This window comes from Crinia signifera, chromosome 3 (genome assembly GCF_055691185.1).
Source record: "Crinia signifera chromosome 3, ASM5569118v1, whole genome shotgun sequence".
Taxonomy (NCBI): domain Eukaryota; kingdom Metazoa; phylum Chordata; class Amphibia; order Anura; family Myobatrachidae; genus Crinia; species Crinia signifera.
In genome coordinates, this window is record NC_139219.1 from 51,577,726 (window position 1) to 51,600,848 (window position 23,123).

At 41.5% G+C, this 23,123-nt stretch overlaps 1 protein-coding gene across 7 annotated transcripts in view; it reads right to left on the reverse strand.

Annotated features, from left to right (window-relative positions):
* Positions 1-203: 203 nt before the first annotated feature.
* EHBP1 (EH domain binding protein 1) overlaps positions 204-23,123 on the reverse strand; it is a 337,428-nt gene continuing 314,508 nt past the window's right edge. For all 7 annotated transcript variants that reach the window (XM_083175799.1, XM_083175796.1, XM_083175797.1 and 4 more), the window contains 2 exons: positions 8,588-8,702; positions 204-2,373 (listed from right to left, as the gene is read on the reverse strand). In XM_083175799.1, the coding sequence (XP_083031925.1) occupies positions 2,283-2,373; positions 8,588-8,702 (206 nt within the window). In that variant the 3' untranslated portion in view covers positions 204-2,282. The remainder of the gene's footprint in view (positions 2,374-8,587; positions 8,703-23,123) is intronic.

Sequence of the window (23,123 nt, forward strand, 5' to 3'; positions counted from 1 at the left end):
GGCCATGGTGGGAATCGAACCCATGACCTCAGTGCTGTGAGGCATTAATGCTAACCATTATATATATATATATATATATATATATATATTGCAAACAGAAACACACCCCACTTTTGATATCCATTACACAATCCTGGTTATGTTAAGGAAATATAGCAACAATAAAAGTTTTTCTTTAATCGTAATTTGATGAAAACAACGAGTACGGTAAGAAATATTTTGCTTTTATTTAAAATTGTATGAGACAGTATTGTAATAAATAAACAGTTGCACCAATATGACAGGATGTATATTCTGACAGGACACAGTATAGTGCATACCGGTACAATGTGGTATGACCGACACATTTCTTTGCAGAAATAAATAGCATCGTAAGCTAATGTATAAGTTCAGATGTGGTTAAAAGCATGAAATAAATATATTTCTCCTAAAAACGATTACGCCTCAGACTGAGAAATGTAAACTGCAGCAAGTGTTGGAGCCAGCCTTGGAGCCTCTGGGTAAGCTATGTCGCAGGTCAGTTCTCCGACAGAACAAAGTATTTTATTTCTATCATCATTTGTGGAAAATATGATGTAAAATAGCTGCTCAAAAATAAACACTTGTAAATATACCATTGCATGTATACCATTCAAATTAACATGTAGCTTACATAAAATTACAAAATGGCAGGACTAGATGGAGAATGCACACAGTATCGCTCCAGTATAGCTTAATAAAACCAATATTCAGCTGCAGTTATGTCCCTTCCCACTACAATAACTTTTTATGCAGCCAGCAATGGAAGAAAATCTGTATGCAGCAGTCCATAGCCCATATAACAGGTGACCGCCAGGGCGCAATCTCTGCACAGGCCCAGCTGTATAGTGTCTACAAGGGCAGCAGTCCATAGCCCATATATCAGGTGACCGCCAGGGTGCAATCTCTGCACGTGCCCAGCTGTCTAGTGTCTACAAGGGCAGCAGTCCATAGCCCATATAACAGGTGACCGCCAGGGTGCAATCTCTGCACACGCCCAGCTTTCTAGTGTCTACAAGGGCAGCAGTCTGTAGCCCATATATGAGGTGACCGCCACAGTGCCATCTCTGCACGTGCCCAGTTTATAGTGTCTACAAGGGCAGCAGTCTGAAGCCCATATATCAGGTGACCGCCAGGGTGCAATCTCTGCACGTGCCCAGTTTATAGTGTCTACAAGGGCAGCAGTCCATAGCCCATATAACAGGTGACCGCCAGGGCGCAATCTCTGCACAGGCCCAGCTGTATAGTGTCTACAAGGGCAGCAGTCCATAGCCCATATAACAGGTGACCGCCAGGGCGCAATCTCTGCACAGGCCCAGCTGTATAGTGTCTACAAGGGCAGCAGTCCATAGCCCATATAACAGGTGACCGCCAGGCTGAAATCTCTGCACAGGCCCAGCTGTATAGTGTCTACAAGGGCAGCAGTCCATAGCCCATATAACAGGTGACCGCCAGGCTGCAATCTCTGCATGTGCCCAACTTTATAGTGTCTACAAGGGCAGCAGTCCATAGCCCATATAACAGGTGACCGCCAGGGCGCAATCTCTGCACAGGCCCAGCTGTATAGTGTCTACAAGGGCAGCAGTCCATAGCCCATATAACAGGTGACCGCCAGGCTGCAATCTCTGCACAGGCCCAGCTGTAAAGTGTCTACAAGGGCAGCAGTCCATAGCCCATATAACAGGTGACCGCCAGGCTGCAATCTCTGCACAGGCCCAGCTGTATAGTGTCTACAAGGGCAGCAGTCCATAGCCCATATAACAGGTGACCGCCAGGCTGCAATCTCTGCATGTGCCCAACTTTATAGTGTCTACAAGGGCAGCTGTCCATAGCCCATATAACAGGTGACCGCCAGGGTGTAATCTCTGCACGTGCCCAGCTGTATAGTGTCTACAAGGGCAGCAGTCCATAGTCCATCTATCAGGTGACCGCCAGGGTGTAATCTCTGCACGTGCCCTGTTTTAGCGTCTACAATGGAGTTCGGGACACAGAATAGGTTTGCAAAAACATTTCTTCTACCCAGTTAGTGCCAAATTCATGTTAAACAAGGAAATGCTTCGCTGTCTTTGCTGACGGTAAAATGAAGTAAAAATCATAAATTGCAGAACATGAAACAAAATACTAGAAGACAAGCCTGCAGACATTTATTCAGGACATCGTTGCATGTTTTCAGTATAGTTTCTTTAGGGCTTCCGGTCACATATTGAAACCGAGGTGCACATAGGATTAAAGTCTTTACAGGAGTCCTCCCCAGGCGGCAGTGATCACTGGATTACACATTTTTCTTCTTTCTTGCTCATCTTGCCTTTGTTTTGCTCTAGAGTTCTTTCCAAATGTTCCTCCTCTTCCTCGGCCCTGCAAAAGTGAAACAAGCATATTTCAATGAGTATAAAACATGATTTCTTCCTTGGTTGTAATATGTCTCCACAATGGTATAACACTGGCAACTTATAGCCTTATCCATGCCTGTATTTCTCCCTAAATAAGTAGTTTTCAATTAATAAAGCATCCGGAAGCACATGATAAAGAAAACAAGAGCCTCGATACTGGAATATAGCCACGTCAGCACCGTGCACGTGTTGTGTGGTATTTATATTGTCTTAGATACAACTGTTGCATGTTGCACCTTCGTTTCAACGCTCAGATAACTTTATTCTCATATTATTGTGACGGTTTACTGAAATTGTAACTTTGACAAGGATGAGGAACCCATTCACTTCTATAATGTTCCACTGCACATGGCAAGAACCCCCAAAACCTTCCTTTCTTATCATTTATTGTAGCATACAGCAGTTTGGTTATTATAAGAACAAATGCTTATCCACCAAGCCAGTGAATGTTCTGGGTGTTAGGAAATCACCCAAAGAGAGGTTTTATTTATTTATCTGTGTTTTTATCAAAGTCTGTTATATTACCCAGGTATATCTGATTATTTAATTTTTTGTGTTTTTCCTAAACTACGGTGAGGCTTTGGGAAAAAAACTCAGAATATAATGGAATGAAAAAATTAAAAAGATATTTCAGTAACAGCTCATCTCTTTTAATTATATCTTGCTCTCTTTATGGGGGTGGGGGGGTGGGGGTGTATTCAATGTTGATTCTGACTGTTACAGTTTGTGTATCTGTATCTATCTCTGTATCAATCTGTGTATCTGTATCTATCTCTGTATCAATCTGTGTATCTGTATCTATCTCTGTATCAATCTGTGTATCTGTATCTATCTCTGTATCAATCTGTGTATCTGTATCTATGTCTGTATCAATCTCTGTATCAATCGGTGTATCTGTATCTATCTCTGTATCAATCTCTGTATCAATCGGTGTATCTGTATATCTCTGTATCAATCTCTGTATCAATCGGTGTATCTGTATATCTCTGTATCAATCTCTGTATCAATCGGTGTATCTGTATATCTCTGTATCAATCTCTGTATCAATCTGTGTCTCTGTATATCTCTGTATCAATCTCTGTATCAATCTGTGTCTCTGTATCAATCTGTGTATCAATCTGTGTCTCTGTATCAATCTGTGTATCAATCTGTGTCTCTGTATCAATCTGTGTATCCATCAATCTCTGTATCAATCTGTGTATCCATCAATCTCTGTATCAATCTGTGTATCCATCAATCTCTGTATCAATCTGTGTATCCATCTGTGTATCCATCAATCTCTGTATCAATCTGTGTATCCATCAATCTCTGTATCAATCTGTGTATCCATCTGTGTATCCATCAATCTCTGTGTCAATCTGTGTATCCATCAATCTCTGTATCAATCTGTGTATCCATCAATCTCTGTATCAATCTGTGTATCCATCAATCTGTGTATCCATCAATCTGTGTATCCATCAATCTGTGTATCCATCAATCTGTGTATCCATCAATCTGTGTATCCATCAATCTGTGTATCCATCAATCTGTGTATCCATCAATCTGTGTATCCATCAATCTGTGTATCCATCAATCTGTGTATCCATCAATCTGTGTATCCATCAATCTGTGTATCCATCAATCTGTGTATCCATCAATCTGTGTATCCTTCAATCTGTGTATCCTTCAATCTGTGTATCCTTCAATCTGTGTATCCTTCAATCTGTGTATCCTTCAATCTGTGTATCCTTCAATCTGTGTATCCTTCAATCTGTGTATCCTTCAATCTGTGTATCCTTCAATCTGTGTATCTTTCAATCTGTGTATCTTTCAATCTGTGTATCTTTCAATCTGTGTATCTTTCAATCTGTGTATTTTTAATCTGTGTATCTTCCAATCTGTGTATCGTTCAATCTGTCTGTGCATCAATGTATCAATCTGTGCATCAATTTATCAATCTGTGCATCAATGTATGAATCAATGTATCATTTTATCTATCAATTTGTGTATCTATCAATCTGTGTATCAATCTGTATCGGTGTATCAATCTGTGTATCTATAAATCTGTGTATCTTTCAATCTATCTGTGCATCTTTCAATCTATCGGTGTATCTATCTATCGGTTTATCAATGTATCAATTTGTGTATCTATCAATCTATGTATCAATCTGTGTATATATGTATTAATCTGTGTATCTGTAGAAAGCAATCTTTGTATCTATCAATCTGTGTATCAATCTATCAATATGTGTATCAATATATCAATCTATGTATCAATATATCAATCTGTGTATCAATCTATCAATCTGTGTACCAATCTGTGTATCTTTCAATCTATCTGTGTATCTATATGTGTATCAATGTATCAATCTGTGTATCTATCAATCTATGTATCAATCTGTGTAGAAAGCAATCTTTGTATATATCAATCTGTGTATCTATGTATCAATCTGTGTATTTATCTGTGTATCTATGTATCAATCTGTGTATCAATCTGTATCGGTGTATCAATCTGTGTATCAATTGGTGTATCTTTCAATCTATCTGTGCATCTTTCAACCGGTTTATCAATGTATCAATTTGTGTATCTATCAATCTATGTATCAATCTGTGTATATATGTATATATCTGTGTATCTGTAGAAAGCAATCTTTGTATCTATCAATCTGTGTATCAATCTATCGATCTGTGTATCAATCTGTATTTGTGTATCAATCTGTGTATCTTTCAATCTGTGTATCTTTCAATCTGTGTATCTATCTGTGTATTAATGTATCAATTTGTGTATCAGTTTCTCAATCTGTGTATCTATCAATCTATGTATCAATCTGTGTAGAAAGCAATCTTTGTATCTATCAATCTGTGTATCTATCGATCTGTGTATTTATCTGTGTATCTATGTATCAATCTGTGTATATCTATGTATCAATCTGTCTATCTATCTATCAATCTGTGTATCTATGTATCAATGTATGAAATAAATCTATGTATCAGTTTATCTATCAATCTGTGCATCTATGTATCAATCTGTGCATCTATGTATCAATCTGTGCACCTATGGCTCAATCTGTGCACCTATGGCTCAATCTGTGCACCTATGGCTCAATCTGTGCACCTATGGCTCAATCTGTATCTATGTGCATCTGTGTATATATGTATCAATCTGTGTATCCGCGTAGAAAGCAATCTTTGTATGTATCAATCTGTATCTATGTAGCAATTTGTGTATCAATGTATGTATCAATCTGTATCTATGTATCAATCTGTGTAATGTATGTATAAAAGTATCAATCTGTATCTATGTTTATGTATCAATCTGTGTATATATGTATATGTGTATCAATCTGTGTATCTGTGTAGAAAGCAATCTTTGTATCTATCAATCTGTATCTATATATCAATCTGTATCTATGTATCAATCAATCAATCAATCAGTGAGTGTATCTATGTATCAATATGTGTATCTGATACATAGATACAGATTGATACATAGATACACAAATTGATACACAGATTGATACATAGATACATATATACACAGATTGATAGATACAAAGATTGCTTTCTACACAAATTGATACATATATTGGTCAATACATAGATTGATACATACACAGATTCTATCTGTATCAATCTGTGTAGCAATCTGTCAATCTATCTGTGTATCTGAGGATCAATAGTTGTATCAATCAATCAATCTCTGTATCAATCTGCATCAATCTGTGTCTCTGTGTCAATCTGTGTCTCTTTATCAATCTGTTTATCAATGTATGTATCAATCTGTGTATCTATGTGTGTATATATCTATCTGAGTATCTATCATAATGAGGTACTTATGTATTATCTGGGCTCCCATGTTAAATGCACCCCATTTTTTCATACCCCTACTATCCAAATACGCATGGAGTTGATTTTATATAGTGTGGCGAGCGCAGCGAGCCACCGTGCCCGAAGCGTGGCGAGCGGACGCGGTCTCATAAGAAAAATGGGAGCCCAGATAATAATATATTATATCATTATATTATAATTATCAATGGTACTTGTTTCCTAGCACGGCGCCCAAGATTTCCATCTTATGGTATCTTATGCCATTGCATGCCATATAGCCGCATCCGATGCATGTGATACGATTTTTAATTGTATAAGCACCCTAATGCATACCTCCCAACATGACCCTCTCCAGGAGGGACACATTGCTCTGTTTCTGGACTTCCCTCTTAATTTATGATTGCCATCACCTGTGGGGAAACAACCTTTCTTATCCATTTACTTGTTTAAAACAGGTGACAGCAATCATACAATATGAGGGAAGTCCAGAAACAGAGCAAAGTGTCCCTCCTGGAGAGGGTCATGTTGGGAGGTATGCTAATGGTGCTTACACTGTTAAATGCACCCCCACTATCAACGCGAACCCGTAGCGCAGCGATACGCGTCCTCTGACCTTTTCATACCCCCACTGTCCACGTCGCCGTTGAGCTGATTTTAGATAGTGTGGCGAGCGCAGCGAGCCACTGAGCCCGAAGCGTGGCGAGCGCAGCGAGCCCCGCGAGGGGACGCATATTACTTTACATGTATTCCGCGTCCCCTCGCTGCGCTCACCACACTATCTAAAATCCACTCCACGCTGACGTGGATAGTGGGGGTATGAAAAGGTTGGAGGACACGTACCGCTGCGCTCGCGATGCTTCAGGTTGGCGTTAACATTGTAAGACCCATCAGGGTGGTTGCACAATAAAAAATTGTATACCATCTATCAATCTGTGTATCTATGTATCAATCTGTGTATCTATGTATCAATCTGTGTATCTATGTATCAATCTGTGCATCTATCTATTAATTTATGTAATTCTGGGCAAACACTAGGGCGACTTCTCCCCTCTGAGAAGTTGCACACGATTCCCCCTTGGGCCACCCATGACCTTCCCGGGTGGCAGGATTGCATACGATATATTGCATGCAATCCCAGCCAAGCCTGCCCGCCTCAGAAGCAATTAAACAGATTGCTTCTGGAGCCGGTGTGTCTCACCGGCTCCACTGCGTTGCATACGACAACCCGCATCGTATTGGACCTGCTGTCCAATACGATGCAACTTGGACACTTTTCATGTGATGGACTACCACAATCGCATGAAAAAAGACCAAATTGCATGTGAATTGCCCTAGTGTATGGGAGCCTTACCTCTACAGTATCTATATGTACACAAGTGATTTTAATATATAAAGTCCAGTCAGTTCTCATGTAAGCATCCCAGTATTCCTTGGTAAAAAGTGAATTACACTGCGCTCCCTCTATTGCAAATGATGTCTGGCTTTAGAAGTCACCTTGGATTTCTGTTATTTGCATAAACATAAATATATGGTCATGGAACCCCATAGTGACTTCTAATAGCGATATAATATGCCACAGGCAGTACATTATGTCTGATATAAATCTATGTCAGTACAACAACAGCTTGAGACTCCCTGCCTGTGTATTCACAATAAGAAGCAGTGCAGTATTTTCCCCTTCAACAAGACCTATTTCATTAGGAAGACAATGCTCTGCTCCCGGACTTACCTCTTAATTTAGGATTGAACTGCGTTGAACAAGTCAATGAACGAGAAAGGTGATTCAGCACAGGTGTTGGCATTCACAAACTTATACTGCTTTCACATTGCAGAAATGGGTAATGACACGGTATTCTTAAATGGGACTTTAAAACGGGTCTGAGCCTTGAGACCTTTCACATTGCAGGTGAAAACCATTTTAAAAATCATTTAATACCAATCAAAATTCAACCCGTTTAACCCCCAAGGGACACGTTTCAAGCCATTGAAATAGAGCCATTCACACTGGCTAAAAAACGGCTTTAAAACGTGTAGGACTCTGCTTTTTAACCGTGTTGAAATACCGGTTATCTTTAACCGGTAAATCAACTTTGGCACTTTCACATTGCAGCCTTAAACGTTTTAAAATGGGAAAAAAAGTCAATATACCGTTTTAAAAGTGCAGTGTGAAAGGGGTATAAGAGGGATGCCCAGGAGCAGAGCATTGTGTACACGGAACGGAATAGCTCATTTTGGAGGGTATGCATTTTTTGCGGGGTATACTTACAATAGTGTTCCGTAACTCCCCCCCCCATCTGTGACATATTCGTGATGATATATTTGCACCTTACAGTAAACAATTCCAGAAAGGGAAATGCAAGTTGGGAACTTACTCCTTTTCTTGGGCATCCAAATCTCTGACCAAAGCATCGCGCTTGTTAACCAGGATAACCAGTTCATCAAGCAAGAGCTGCTCCCGTCTCTTCTGGGCTTCTGTTTTCTGCCAGTCTACAAAACACAAGTTACTATATTAGACTTCACTGCTCTAATAGAAGTCAACAAAACATAGTTATTATTTCTAAATACATAACGGTTGCCCGGAGGCAATATATATATTGGTGCCCCCTCCCCCCTCCACACACACAACCTTATATAATATATGTTCTGAAATATATGTTTTATACACAGAGAGAGAGAGAGAGAGAGAGAGAGAGAGAGAGAGAGAGAGAACGCATATCTGTATATTGCAGAACTCAGCTACAGAAGGGATATCAATGGATTTCAATTAACTGATTTAAACTAGCAGGGGAGGAGAGGTGCCCCCTTGGGAGCAGGAGCCCGGCGGCAGATGACTCCATTGCCTCCCAGAGTTCTGCCTCTGATGGAGACAGACATGAAATCATGGATATTGAAACTATAATCAAAATTTAGTAATAGATCTATCTAGAAAGATGATCTATATCTATGTAAACACAAGAATGTTCAAGAATGTATGTATGAATGTACGCCCCAGGTCTAGTGCCCCTTTAGACATTTTAGAACATAAAGCTGGCTCCCACATAGAGGAATTTGCATGGCGGCCTGGGGAAGGCACGATGGACGTCGTGTACCAAGGTAGAAATTGGATTTTGTAAACTTGTTTGTCCAAATAATCCAACGCAAACATAGAAATAAGACGCCCGGATAATGCCATTTCCAGAACAGACCTTTAAGTATAACCTGCTGGGACTGAGAATAACACTGTCCTGGCACAGAATGCCCTTAGGCCCTAGTGAGTATATTGGGAATCTCTGACAAAGTTTTTTAGTGAAGCAACTTTGTGCACAATGAATTCCAAGAAGCAAAAACCATCAGGAATCAATTTCTCGATTACAAACAATGTACCTACAGACCGAAGTGTTAAGCTGGGTACACATATATACAATCCAACCGTTTGGCCGACTGTACTCCCGTCGGACCGTCCGCAAACAACAGCCGATCACGCGCGTACACACCTGTACAATTTTACTTGCGACGTCCGATGTACTCCCGTCCAAACAGTCGCAAGAAAAAGATTGTACCACCGTACACACTCTCTCGATTTGGGCTTTTGACACGATATATATGAACAAAATTATCATAATGGGCTGGGTTAAGGGCATACCAAAACAAAGAGGCGTGAGTACAGAACCTAAACAAAAGTGACAGGGTACGCGTCTACTAAACTTCAGTATAGAAATGCCGGTCTGGTCCCGCAGTTAAATTTGAGAGGCACAAGCAGACAGACAATAGCCCTTAAAATGGCTAAGGATAATACAAGGCACAGTTGCTAATATTTCAATATGCATTACATAATGTGACACACACGGATCACCAAACTTCTAAAAAGCCGGGTATGCGACTAGTTAGTTTGCGGTAGTCACCCTGCCAAACTTCTATAAAGCCGGGTATGCGAGTATAGTCAGTTTACGGTAGTCACCCTGTAGTCGCAAACTGCTATAAAGCCGGGTATGCGAGTATAGTCAGTTTGCGGTAGTCACCCTGTAGTCGCAAACTGCTATAAAGCCGGGTATGCGAGTATAGTCAGTTTGCGGTAGTCACCCTGTAGTCGCATACCCGGCTTTATAGCAGTTTGGCAGGGTGACTACCGCAAACTGACAAGTCGCATACCCGGCTTTATAGAAATAATGAACTACAATAGTTACACTATAATAAGTACATAGATTCCATTCATGAAGACAATGTTAGATAAAAGGGTATGTGCACATATAATGTCTGAAAATGGTGAATGTTAATGTGGCTATTACAAAACAATATGCATTACATAATGTGACACACACGGAGCACCAAACTTCTATAAAGCCGGGTATGCGAGTATAGTCAGTTTGCGGTAGTCACCATGTAGTCGCATACCCGGCTTTATAGCAGTTTGATGCTCCGTGTGTGTCACATTATGTAATGCATATTGTTTTGTAATAGCCACATTAACATTCACCATTTTCAGACATTATATGTGCACATACCCTTTTATCTAACATTGTTACATGTGTTGCTTCCAATTGTTACCATCTAGACTTGTTTTGACAACATTGTAACATTGCACTATTACTGATTAAATAAACTGTGTTCAGTATATTCACCTCATAAATCTCCCCTTTTTATTTCTGATATCATTTGCTGCTACACATTTACATCTAATATGCATGTTCGTCCAGCCATTACAACTTCATGAATGCAATCTATGTACTTATTATAGTGTAACTATTGTAGTTCATTATTTCTATAAAGCCGGGTATGCGACTTGTCAGTTTGCGGTAGTCACCCTGCCAAACTGCTATAAAGCCGGGTATGCGACTATAGGGTGACTACCGCAAACTGACTATACTCGCATACCCGGCTTTATAGAAGTTTGGCAGGGTGACTACCGCAAACTGACTAGTCGCATACCCGGCTTTATAGAAGTTTGGTGCTCCGTGTGTGTCACATTATGTAATGCATATTGAAATATTAGCAACTGTGCCTTGTATTATCCTTCATTTTAAGGGCTATTGTCGGTCTGCTTGTGCCTCTCAAATTCCTTTATGTTGTGACAGCCTGATATATCATGAGCAGCGGAGCCGCGGCTCCGTGAACTACATTAACCCTGTCACCTCCACACATGATTTATTCATGTGTGCGTTCTGAATGCAATGTACTTATTATATTGTAACTATATCTGTAGGAGAGATTATGCAGCTATGGAACGCCCACATGGGCGTTCCAGCTTTGGCAGTATAGTCGCAAGGACGGCATCATATCGATCGAACGTGCGTACACACTGCACTTTTGTTCCGATATGAGGCCGTCCTGTCGGATGAAAATTAAACTGCAAAGAACCATCGACCGACCGAGTATGGACGGACAAGACAGTTTTTTGCCGTTTATCGCTCGTACGGGACAGCGTACACACATATACAATTGAACGGCTGTCCGACCCAGAACGGAAGAACGGCCCGACAATTGTATATATGTGTACCCAGCTTTAGCGTATAGAGGACAGCACAGAGCTTTCCTTAAACTGAATGGTCCAATACTCTCAGGCAGCCCCAGAATCTGTATAGTGTAACTGCAGGACAACCCGTAAGACTGAAACCAGTACATAAATCCATCACGTTATCATGCACAATTGTCCATCAATAAGTGTCCACCAACTGCGGCAATGGGTGCCTAAGGACTTGTGGGTGTCACATACACCCCCGCCCCACCTCTGCTTGCTGGGAAGCTCATTATTAGCAAATACACCAAGATGGAGATGGGAGTTTCAGTATTCATTTCTAGGGTTATTATGTTAGTTTATGTTTGGATAAAGGATAAACCCGGGTTGACAAACAGACCAGGAAGCTTACAACTCCCAGACTTGTAGTACACCTTACTCTATCTCAGAAACTCATGTAAAGTTGATGAACATTAGTTTCAGTTTGTTTTTAACACTGTGCTGCTATTGTGCTGGTTATTACATACACTCCCAGGTTATTCGCTACCTGTCACACAAATGTATACTGAATCATCCACCTTTCATATAGCAAAAGTTCATTCATGTAGAAAGCTTTCCAGAGTCTGGAGAACATATCTGCCTATCAACGTGTTATTATGGCACAAAATTCCAGAACAAAGGTATTAGATAATGGAGATATGAATAACCTGCAACAAGGTTTATGCTGCATTAGTCGGATGTGCACTGAACTCAGGGGTAAGGACACCTCGCACATGTATGTCCTTATTTCCCCCATCGTGCCACTGATTGGCTAAAATCTACACACAGTTTTCTACGTAGCTTCTGATTGGAGGGACTCCACTCTCATGGCATGGCACCACTGAGCTGGTAGTAACACTCACATACGGGCATTTTCCTGGGCAGCCACTCAGCCCATTATAAAGCTCTCATTTTGTGCTGGCTATATGGGAACAGTGAGAGGTGTCTCACACTGTGATGCATATGCCTCGCAATAGCATGAAAGCGAAAACACCAATTGGCTCATACATTTCCCTTCAAAAGGAGAAACCATTGAGATGTGGCATACTGTCTTATTACACAACCTGCTAGGTTCTATTTAAATGATATATTGGTAAGAGTGCCTTTGGCGGATATCTCCTTCCCTCCTAAATCCACCATCTTTTCTCTAAAGAACATGACTAAGCATTACCTATTCAGTCCGCAAATTAAAAAGAAATGTAAGTTAAATGGAGAGATCATGGCAGAAGAGATATTCTATAGACACCTACGATTCTAAAGGGCCCCTTACATTAGAACGATATATCTGATGCTGAAGCTGGATGCAATTTCCCTTGAACTCCCCCTGGACCTTCCCGGAAGTGATTCCATCCAATTTGGTACTTTGGTGTCATTTTTTGACTAAGATATATCTCATGCGATTGATCAAGCGGAGATAAATCTCATGATATATCTTATGGTACCAATATACCATACAATATATCTGATGGGCTGTATTAGGGGCTAGAGGGACTGGAAACTGTCAGTCAAACTTTCTGCAATATATCGCATATGATATATTGCATGCGCAAAAAGCACTCCATTTTCCATCCGATTCCATCCAATTCCGACCGACACACGTGCGGTACGACCAACCTAGAGGCTCCTATCTGACTCTCACGGGACCGCACATCGGATCTGATGGAAAACACAGACGATGTTGCACTTTTCAGACGATATATCGAACTGAATGGCCAAAATCGTTCTAATGTAAGGGGGCCTTTAGTGTGGTGATTTTAATTTAACCGGTCCCTCAGTCATTTATGCGCATGTGCATCCACTGTGTGCAACTGCCCACGGTGAATAGATTATTCGACGAGCGCTCGCACACAGTGCAGGCGGGGGGCGTGGGGCAGCAGGCCGAAGATTTGCCCATGGGAATGCACAGCGTTTCATGGGCGTTCCCTTGAGAACGATGGGTGTTTCCATGGTGATTCCCTGATGATGCAGGTGCGGGGGGCGGACACGCCCTATGTGAGAAGCTGGAGGGCAGCTGACATCCGCTGATGTCAGCTGTCCACCCCCCTTCTGCGTCATCAGGGAATTACCATGGGAACACCACAGAGGTGTCTCAGATCTGCGAGCACTGGAGAAATCTCCCCTGCACCATCCATTCGCAGCCGTGGGAAGGCAGGCAGTGTCTGGTGGACTCGCAAAGGCTGCGAAATTCACAACCTTGCGAGTCAATCAGAATAACCTCCATGGTCTGTGTATACTTAGCAGCTGTGGAGCTACAAGTGTCAGCATGCCCTGACACAATCACTACAGGACCACAGGCACAAAGCTAAGGTTATTCCCACAGGCAGTCTGGGGACATATGGAAACTGTTGCACTCCGTAGTTCTCTTCCAGACTGCACAAATATAATCATATGGAATATCTGTACAACTGGGAATGGATACTAGTTTATCTTTTTTGGATTGGGTGAAGACACTAAATAATAATTTATTCTATGGAATAAAAATGCTTTGGAAAAGATCAAGATAAATCCAGCGTTTGTGCTATTCCAGGTGTCCAATTGCTTTGCAGAATTATATATTGTATATTCAATTTGTTTTTTCTAGCTTTTTTGTTGTTTGGCGACCACACAGTGTCACCACGAATGAGGACAGTTTCCTCTGACCTGTCACAAGTCGGGTTCCTTTATAAAAAAAAAAAAAATGTCACTAGTAGAAAGGTTTTGCAGATATCTAGTATCAATGCAAAGTGAATATACAGCTGAGGAGGACTACAAGCTTCTCCTATTCACTTATATACTTTGTTTCTATAGTAAAATATGTATATGCGTTGTATTTTAAGCTTGCAGCAGGGCCCTCCTACATCCATGTCTGTCGGTTGTTACCCAGATTGTTCTATCACCGCCTACAATTGTAAAGCGCAACAGACTCTGCTGCGCTATATAAGAGACTGTAAATAAATAATAAATCCAGGTAGCGTAGGGTACTATAAGATAGGATACAGGATATCCAGGACACAACGCATCTGCTGTAACAAAGATAGTTATGCCCTTTTAAGGAAATGGCCGTCCAGTCCGAAAGGCAGGTATCTAGCAACTGGGAAGTAATATGGATGCCTTAGGTCAGCTGACCAGAAGTGTGGCAAATAAAAGTTGCGATATACACAGCCCTTTTTTTTTTATAAAAAGTTCCCTCCGTATTTTCACCCTTCCTCAAGTTAATACCAAGTCTTCGTTTTCTCGCTCTCATTAGTCCATTTCTGTGTAATACCCATAGCACGATTGCATTTCCTAGTCTAAAGGCAGCAAAACAAACAGTCCGCCATTAACTTTTAACCCTTTTCTACCCAAAACAGGCCAGCAGCAAGGAATTATAAATCCCCCTCAGGCGCAGGTAGGGTTAAATAGACTACTGATTCCCCAGTCAAGTGCCCTTTTGCATAGCCGGTCTGCAGGGGCTTGTAACTGTCCATCATCCACAAGCTACTCCGCCCCCCTCATTAGGAAGGTAAATAATGGCAAGACCGAGAAGTATGTGACGAGGGAGACAGCAGAAGGAATGAGGATCATGAGGGGAAACCGGACACCGGCTTAAAAAAAAATAAAAAAAAATCCATAGCCACTGACTCCAGCAGTGTCCTTCTCCCCCCCATGCACCTTCCAAAAAAGCAAAGTAAAGAGTGTGTGCAATCCTTTTGGATTAGTCTCTTCTCTCTCCATTGCCCAGGGCAATCATGTTAAAACTCACATGGCTGGTGCTTATTCAGATAAACCTAACAATGCACACCAGCGGTTACCATGTGAATCTTCACAAACCACACAAGAATGTGCTGGTTCAAATCCCCCTGACCCTCCTCCAAAGGCAAATTTATTCAAGACAGCACACTGCTCTGCAGCACTCAGAGAGCGAGTGCTGCTAGTGGGAATTCCACCTTGTATCTACACATCACAAATGAGATGCAGCATCATGTAAGCAGGGGAACTACAGCAGGCACTACTCAGGCTGCAAAACACAGTTACAGTTTAAGATATGTAAAGTTAAAAGAACCTAATCTTGCTTTCAGGATCTAGGTCCGTCCGGTTATTGTGTCCTACAGCACAGCAGAAGCGGCCGTTCTGTGACAAATCAGAAGGAACCTGTGGAATCACTGGGGTGTGAGGCACAAAGTGACTCCTGCCTCAGGGAGGTCATTAGGTTTCAGTGCAGAGGCGGAACTACCATTGGTGCAACAGGTGCAGTGCACCGGGGCCCCCGAGTATTAGGGGACCAACTGCTGCCCTGTCACCTCTCTTCCTATCACCCACTGGTTTTTCCTGGCCACACTCTGTCTCCCCCTGCCTCTCTGCTTCTTCCTGTTACCCACTGCCATGTTGCATATTTTGAACTTGGGTTAGGGTAGAGGAGGGGGAGCCCAAATTATATTTTTGCACCTGGGCCCACGACTCACAAGTTCCGCCACTGTTTCAGTGGCTGTACATTGGGTTCAGGCCTCATAACGGCAGCCTGCATTGTGTGTAGGTGACTGCCAAACAAAATACCATTAAAGTGGAAGTCCAAATTAGACGAAACGCTCATCTTGAGATAATGGATAAAGCTGAGTGATTTGGTCGCTGAGCGATTTTGACTTAATATCGCCCATTGATGAGTGTCCCGTTTTCATCAACGACCAGTCACTGCAAGGAGAAAGCCGCTGGTCATGCTCCGACCAGTGACCAGTACTGGGCTGGTCGCGGGAGTACGCTACTAGCGACAGTCGCCCCGTACACACGGGGATATAGGCTAAAATCGACCCGTGTGCATAGGGATTAAGATTGCAGAATATTCAGGGGAGATTGCAGAACATTCTGCTAATGTACAGACATATGTCTGTAGGCATCCTGGGCCAGATGTACTAAGCTTGAAAAGTGATAAAATGAGAGCCAATCAGCTCCCAACTGCCATGTCATAGACTGGGTTTGAACAAGGTTTATCACTCTCCATTTTATCACTTTTCAAGGCATAGGACATTTTGCCCCCTTGCCACATCTTTTCACTGAATGATTTGAAAACACTTTATATGTGATCTAGTGATCGGACAGAAAAGGAGATATTCTTCTTACAATTGTTTTGAAACATGAACCATTCCGACCAAAGCCCAGTCAAATTAGGATTTTGGTTTCCAAAAATTTTGGGAAATCTGGAAGTGTTTTTGATTCACTTGGGGGCATCCCAAGTAAGAGCAAACTGATTTTGCACCATTTTTCTGAGTGGAGCTTCAGACGCTAGGGACATAAGACTGCAATATGTTTCATTAAATCCTGCATCGATGAGTACCAAAACTGTGAAATTCAAGTGGCATGGTCAAAATCGGCATTCAAAAATGGGAGAATTCTACCATTTTCGGATTTTTAAAGGAAATTCATATTTGTTTGCTTCTCTAATTTCGGAATACGGGTGCATGTCGGTCTAATCCCTACCAATGCTTGAATTTCAAAAGAGATGGTACTCATTCAATGCAGAAATGAATGCTCTACAACTTCGAATAATATATGTTTTGTTTTCGAGTTATTTTCGAAAAAAAACAAAACATTTTGGACAATGACATGCTAAAAGTTCTGTGTACTGATTTGACCATGAAGATTGAAATCTTTATTAATAATTGTGATATTAGTGATGCCAGCCTTGCAAGTCCTCTCTAAGGATCACCTTATGTACGATAAGGATCACCTTATGGGATTTTTTTTTGCAATACTCCCCAGTCAACGTCCTTTAGAAACGTCCCTCATTCTCTACACAGCACTCTAAAATATTGTCTGCTTCTGTATCCCAGCTTCCCTTCATCACACATTACTTCCTAGATGAAGTTTTTAGAATACATGTGATTGGTGCTGTCAGTTGATATAGTTTTGGCAATACACAGTTGTGTAGGCATAAGCTCGGAGTACAACTGACGGTGTGCATCTTCATTCCGTATTGCTCAATAAGACCTGACTAACAGGTGCACCTGGATAAGTAACATTTTGCATGCTGTAATTTAAAGTCCATTCAGAGCCACGATTTACAAGCCACACTATCCTGATGTGACTTACAATCGTCAAGGCTCTTTGGGATACCAGATCCACATCTCAATCTCTCTCCTGTTATTATACGTTATAAAAATACAGAATACATTGCTGAAGTCTAATCTCCCCTCCCGACTACTCCGATTTCCAGTGCCATTTCTCCTGTACAGCATTTTAACATTCAGCTTTTTTGACAGCAGTAACTCTCGGTGAAATGTGTGATTTTATCTGCCCCAAATAATATGCTTGACAGCAAGTCCTGCGGAGGCGGCACAGGTGGGGGAAGATTGCTTTAAAAGAACCTTGGAATTGTTCAAATGATACCCTCAGCCTTCAAACCGCACAATTCAAACAGACGCATTTAGTGATTTGGTAAATTATTTAGCAGTAGTTTGGTATTTAGTAGTTTAATAAACAAATTAGCCAACCAGGACATGCTTGATAGAGACCAGTGGCCGCCAGTAGGTACTTATGTCTGGCGGAACCTCAGATAATCATGCCTGGACCAACCTATCCACAACCACTGTTTTGTGCCTGTGTGCAAGCCATCCAAACATATCATTACTGGTTGAGAACGGAGGCCAGTCAAGGAAAATGGTGCAGATAACTGGAGCGAAGCCAATATACGCGCAAGATGGTAAAAGCCTGAATCATTGCTGAAAACACTGAAAATACATAATGCTAAAAGAACACATACACACACACACACACACACATATTACAATGATTGGTGATAATGTAAGAATTAAAATGCTGTACACATCAACTAATAATGTCCATATTCTATATGCTGTCAACCTCTACGATAAATGGATTAATGCTGGATGGAAAAAAAACAGCAATAGGGGCCCGCGCTTCCTATTGGGGCAAATGTTCTTATCCTTTGGTGATGATTTGAATATTAAGGGTTCCTTCCTTGTTCAATTGGATATTTTGACCTCAGAAAAAAACAGAGAGAGATCTCATGATGTAGAATCAATGGTGATGGTCTAATTATATATATAATGGTGAGATGCCCGTACCGTATCGGGGCCTCATCAAGGCCAAAGATCACACGTAGATTGGGGGTCACACACTTATTAATCCGATTTGTTAATTTCTTCCACTTCCCTCCAGCAGTGTATTGTCAGTCCGGGGCAGCCGCGTCTCTCACCCGCAGCTGCAGTCACTGGGGTACCCGGCGTCTGCTGATGACCTCAGTGCTGTTTTTTTTTACTGTGTTATTTGTAGAGGGTGATACTACCAGGGACCCTGCTGCATCCAAGTGGTAGCGCAGAATCTTATTCTACTTGTATTAATGCTGTATGGAGTATGGACAAACATGTATCATGTGTCATGTGTCCAATTAATATGACAAAACAATATAAATACTACACCAGTATTAACTTATCGTCAAGAAACTAAGGGGTCTATTTACTAAGCCTTGAAGAGACAAAGTGGATAGAGATAAAGGACCTAATTCAGACCTGATCGCACAGCTGCGAATTTGCAGGTCGGGTGATTATCGATAGGGAACATTGGACGCATACGCGAGGCCATCCGGTAATAAAATCCTTCTATTTTGTTTCGTTTATTTCTGGATGGTTGCAAGTTGATTGACAAGAAGCCGGCGTTTGTGGGTGGTGACCGGGTGTTTTCTGGGAGTGTCAGGGAAAACGCAGGTGTGCCCAAGTGTATTAGGGGGAAGTCATGTGACGTCAGCTCCGGCCCCTATCAGCCGGTTTCTATCGCAGCCACCGAGTAAGTCCTGGGCTATGGACAGACTGCGCACAGTGGGAAAATCATATAATGGTGAGCGGTTTGCGAATGGATTTGCAGATAGTCGCCGATCAGGCTAATTTTCGCAAGCCCCTCTAAATATTTCACATGCTTGCAAGGGGCGGGATTTCACTCTGGCAGGTCGGCGTATACCTGATTGCAGGGCTCCCAACTGCAATGGTACAGGCTGTGCTCGAAAAATGAAAGCTGGATGGCTGTTACTTTATCTCCATTAATTTTATATATTTCTTTAGTAAATAGACTGACCGCCTAACCAGGGGTGGCCAAACCGGTCCTCGAGATCTACCAACGGTCCACGTTTTCCAGGTTACCTGGCTGGTGCACAGCTGTAGTCATTACTAATCGTCACATTTTAAAACAGCTGCATTCATCCCTACTATAGATCCACAGGTTGCCTGCAAAACATGCACCATTGGTAGATCTTGAGGACAGGTTTCGCCACCCCTGGCCTAAACTCTATGGCCTATATTAAACTAAATTTGTGGTTGGGGCATTGGGATGCTGACATTGTGGTAGAATATGGTACCCTGGCCAACCTTACCACTTTTCCTACACAATTCTATGGGGTGCAAGGGAAAATCGGGGCTATGTTGGTGGTTGCGAAGTGTAGCTGTTCAGCAGGACTTCAGGGCTATCGTCCGCAAAAGAATTGCCACTTATGTATGAAAGTAGCAGTAGTTAGGATAGTTTTGTAAAATGAGACCAGTTATTGTTTGCATGTATCCTTTGAGAGTAAAAACTTATATGTACACAGCCATGTCTTTCCTTCCTATAGTGATCTACAGTATTCTCCATGTTAATCAGTATGACTATATGCAGTAGAAATTAAAAGACAATAAAATTACTCAAAAGACATTCTAATTTATATATATATATAAAAAAAAGATATAATCCACTGTTTCTTGCTCTGAATCTTTAACGCAGTTTGATGAAAATTAACACTAGTTTTGTAAAGAGCACATCAGGGGATTGCAGTCAAGTCTTATCTTTAGTTCCAGTCAACTAGCAATCCTGAAAGAGTTTGCATCATCATCAGAGCAGGAGATTCTGCTGGTGAACCTAATCAATCCACGAAATACTGTGGCTGTGCTGTGTAACAAAGCTAAAATAGATTTACAAATGGGGTTTTAGGGGATAAGCTCCTCCACGGGATTACATATTGATTTTAAAAATAAAAAAAAGCTTATCATAAAGTCAAAACTGAAGAAAAAAAAATAATTTCAACCTATGCAAAAAATCCTTTTAGAAAAAACCCCAAAATGCTCACTTCAAAACGCATGCCAAGGGTGCATCGCAATGAACAAAGTCTTCGAGATATATTTATCGAGCAGAAAGAGCACCATGTCAAGGCCCAACCATGGCGAAAGGCATAATGAACTTACTGGAGAATGATACAACCATAGGATGAAATATACTGCAGCACTCATTATGGGATATCACTACCCTTTATGATCACGTATTTGATGTGTTACAAGCTGCATACGCAAAGCATTTATTTTTCTTGTGGAACTCTTTAACCTACAGTGACAGGGTTTTCTGCAACACCAAAAGCATTTAAAGGGGTTGTTTATGGCAGCATAACCCTTCTGACCAGTGGTGGATCTGCAGAACAGTTCAAAATTCAAATATTAAAGCCACACCAACTACAACTCCAAGCTGACTCATTGGAAGTTGGAGTGGCTCCTCTACTTGAATTTTGAACTGTGCTGCAACCCCTCCCCCCCTGCTCCCGAATGATCAACCGATTTTTCCAGCACATCCCACAGAGGCTCAATTAGACTGAGATCTGGGGAACTTGGAGACCAAGTCAACAACTTGAACACTTTCAACATTGTTAATGAATGGTCTGAGAAACGGAGTGGCAGAGCAAAGTAACACGACGAAAGAGGTAATTGCCATCAAGGAATACTGTTGCCATAAAGGGGTGTACTTGGTCTGCAACTGCTTTTAGGCAGGTGGTACGTGTCAATGTATGTAACTTTTTCTCACGGTAAGGGAGGCAGACACACTCAAGCCATCCACATGGTGTAAAAGAAAATCAGACCAGGCCACCATCTAACAGTGCTCCATTGTCCAGTTCTGATGCTCACATGCCCGCTGCGATGATGTGACACCTTTTCTATCATAGCCAGCATTTACTTTTTAAGTAATTTATGCTACATTAGCTCTTCTATTGGCTAGGATCAGACTTGATAGCCTTCGCTACGTATGCGCATTAATGAACCTCGGGCACCCATCACCCGGTCACTGGTTATCCTTCCTAGGACCACTTTTGGTAGGTATTAACCAATGCATAGCAGGAATATCCCAAATGACTTCTACACAATCCTGACCTCTTCATTCCCTAAATATTCTGTTCTACACCAACATATGGTACAGCTCACTTATCAAACAGTAACCAAAATACCCTCTTTCCTCTTGTTGCCACGTGCGCTCCATGCCTGTGGTCTCTCAGTCAGCAACTATTAGACTATTATGTCTGGTACAGCTCTAGCGGCACCAAACAGCTTCCCCTCCCTGTGACTTCCGACAGATCGCCCTACCCACTCCTGTGTCCTCTACATTCCTAGTCAGATTAATTTCGGTGAAAATTGTATTGCACTATCGATATATGTCACATGACACTATATTTCTTTCACAGTGCTGCAGACTCTTTAATTAAGAGGATGAGGAGGGTCAGTTGACTCAGCATCAGGGCCGTTGGGAGTAGTGGTTCCGGTTGATAGATTTACAGTGTCTAGATAGACTGTTAATAGGTGGACACCGAAAAGGTTGACATGCAAGGGTACGAATTCGAAGAATTGGGGTTCTATGTCGACAGATGTCAACATTGAAACAAATTGTGTAAAACTGATGTGTGTCAATGATTCTCAGGTTGACCTTTTGACCACGTCCACCAATTGCAAGCCAACTTTTTGTCAATGTCAAACTTTTTCATGTATCAACATTTTGACTGTTGACCAATAGTGGTAGACCTATTGACTATTTATCTGGACAGTCCATCTAATAATTCACACCTGGGAGGAGCAACCAGGAGGCGGGTCAGAAGCGTGTCAGACTCAGGAGCTGCCCTCTGCTGTTTGTAGTATGTACATATGCAGGTGCTGCTGGAAGTCTGTCAGCACCAATTGCAGAGCCAGAAAGGGAGGGGAACCTGGAGTTACCACCATGTCAATTGCCCCGTTAATTCAGATCCGCTTGAGGTTTGGCTAATGCTTCTCCAGTGCTAGCTGTACCCGCCACTAGATCTCTCCAAAACAAAAACAAAAAAAAACACAGTATTGGTTAGGCTGGAGCCATAAAGATCACCATTTTTACTGGCGATAATAAAAAATAAGCATTCCATTCTAAAAATATCGCTGCTATAGACTTAAAAAGAGAATCTGAGGACGCATGCTGCAAAATATATGTTTACATTCAACAAAAATGTTTTAATATGATTTCTTGAAAAAAATCCAAATTTTTTTTTTTTTGCAATTTAAACTGGTCTGGTTTAAATTGATTGTCTTTTTTTTTTTCTCGACGTGATGGACAAACCTGCACATGATGGAGGCAATGTCCACTGTTATTTTAACAAAGAAAGTCATTTATTAGTTGTTATATAGATTGATCATTGAAAAAGGTCCCGTAGGTCACAGTGGAAC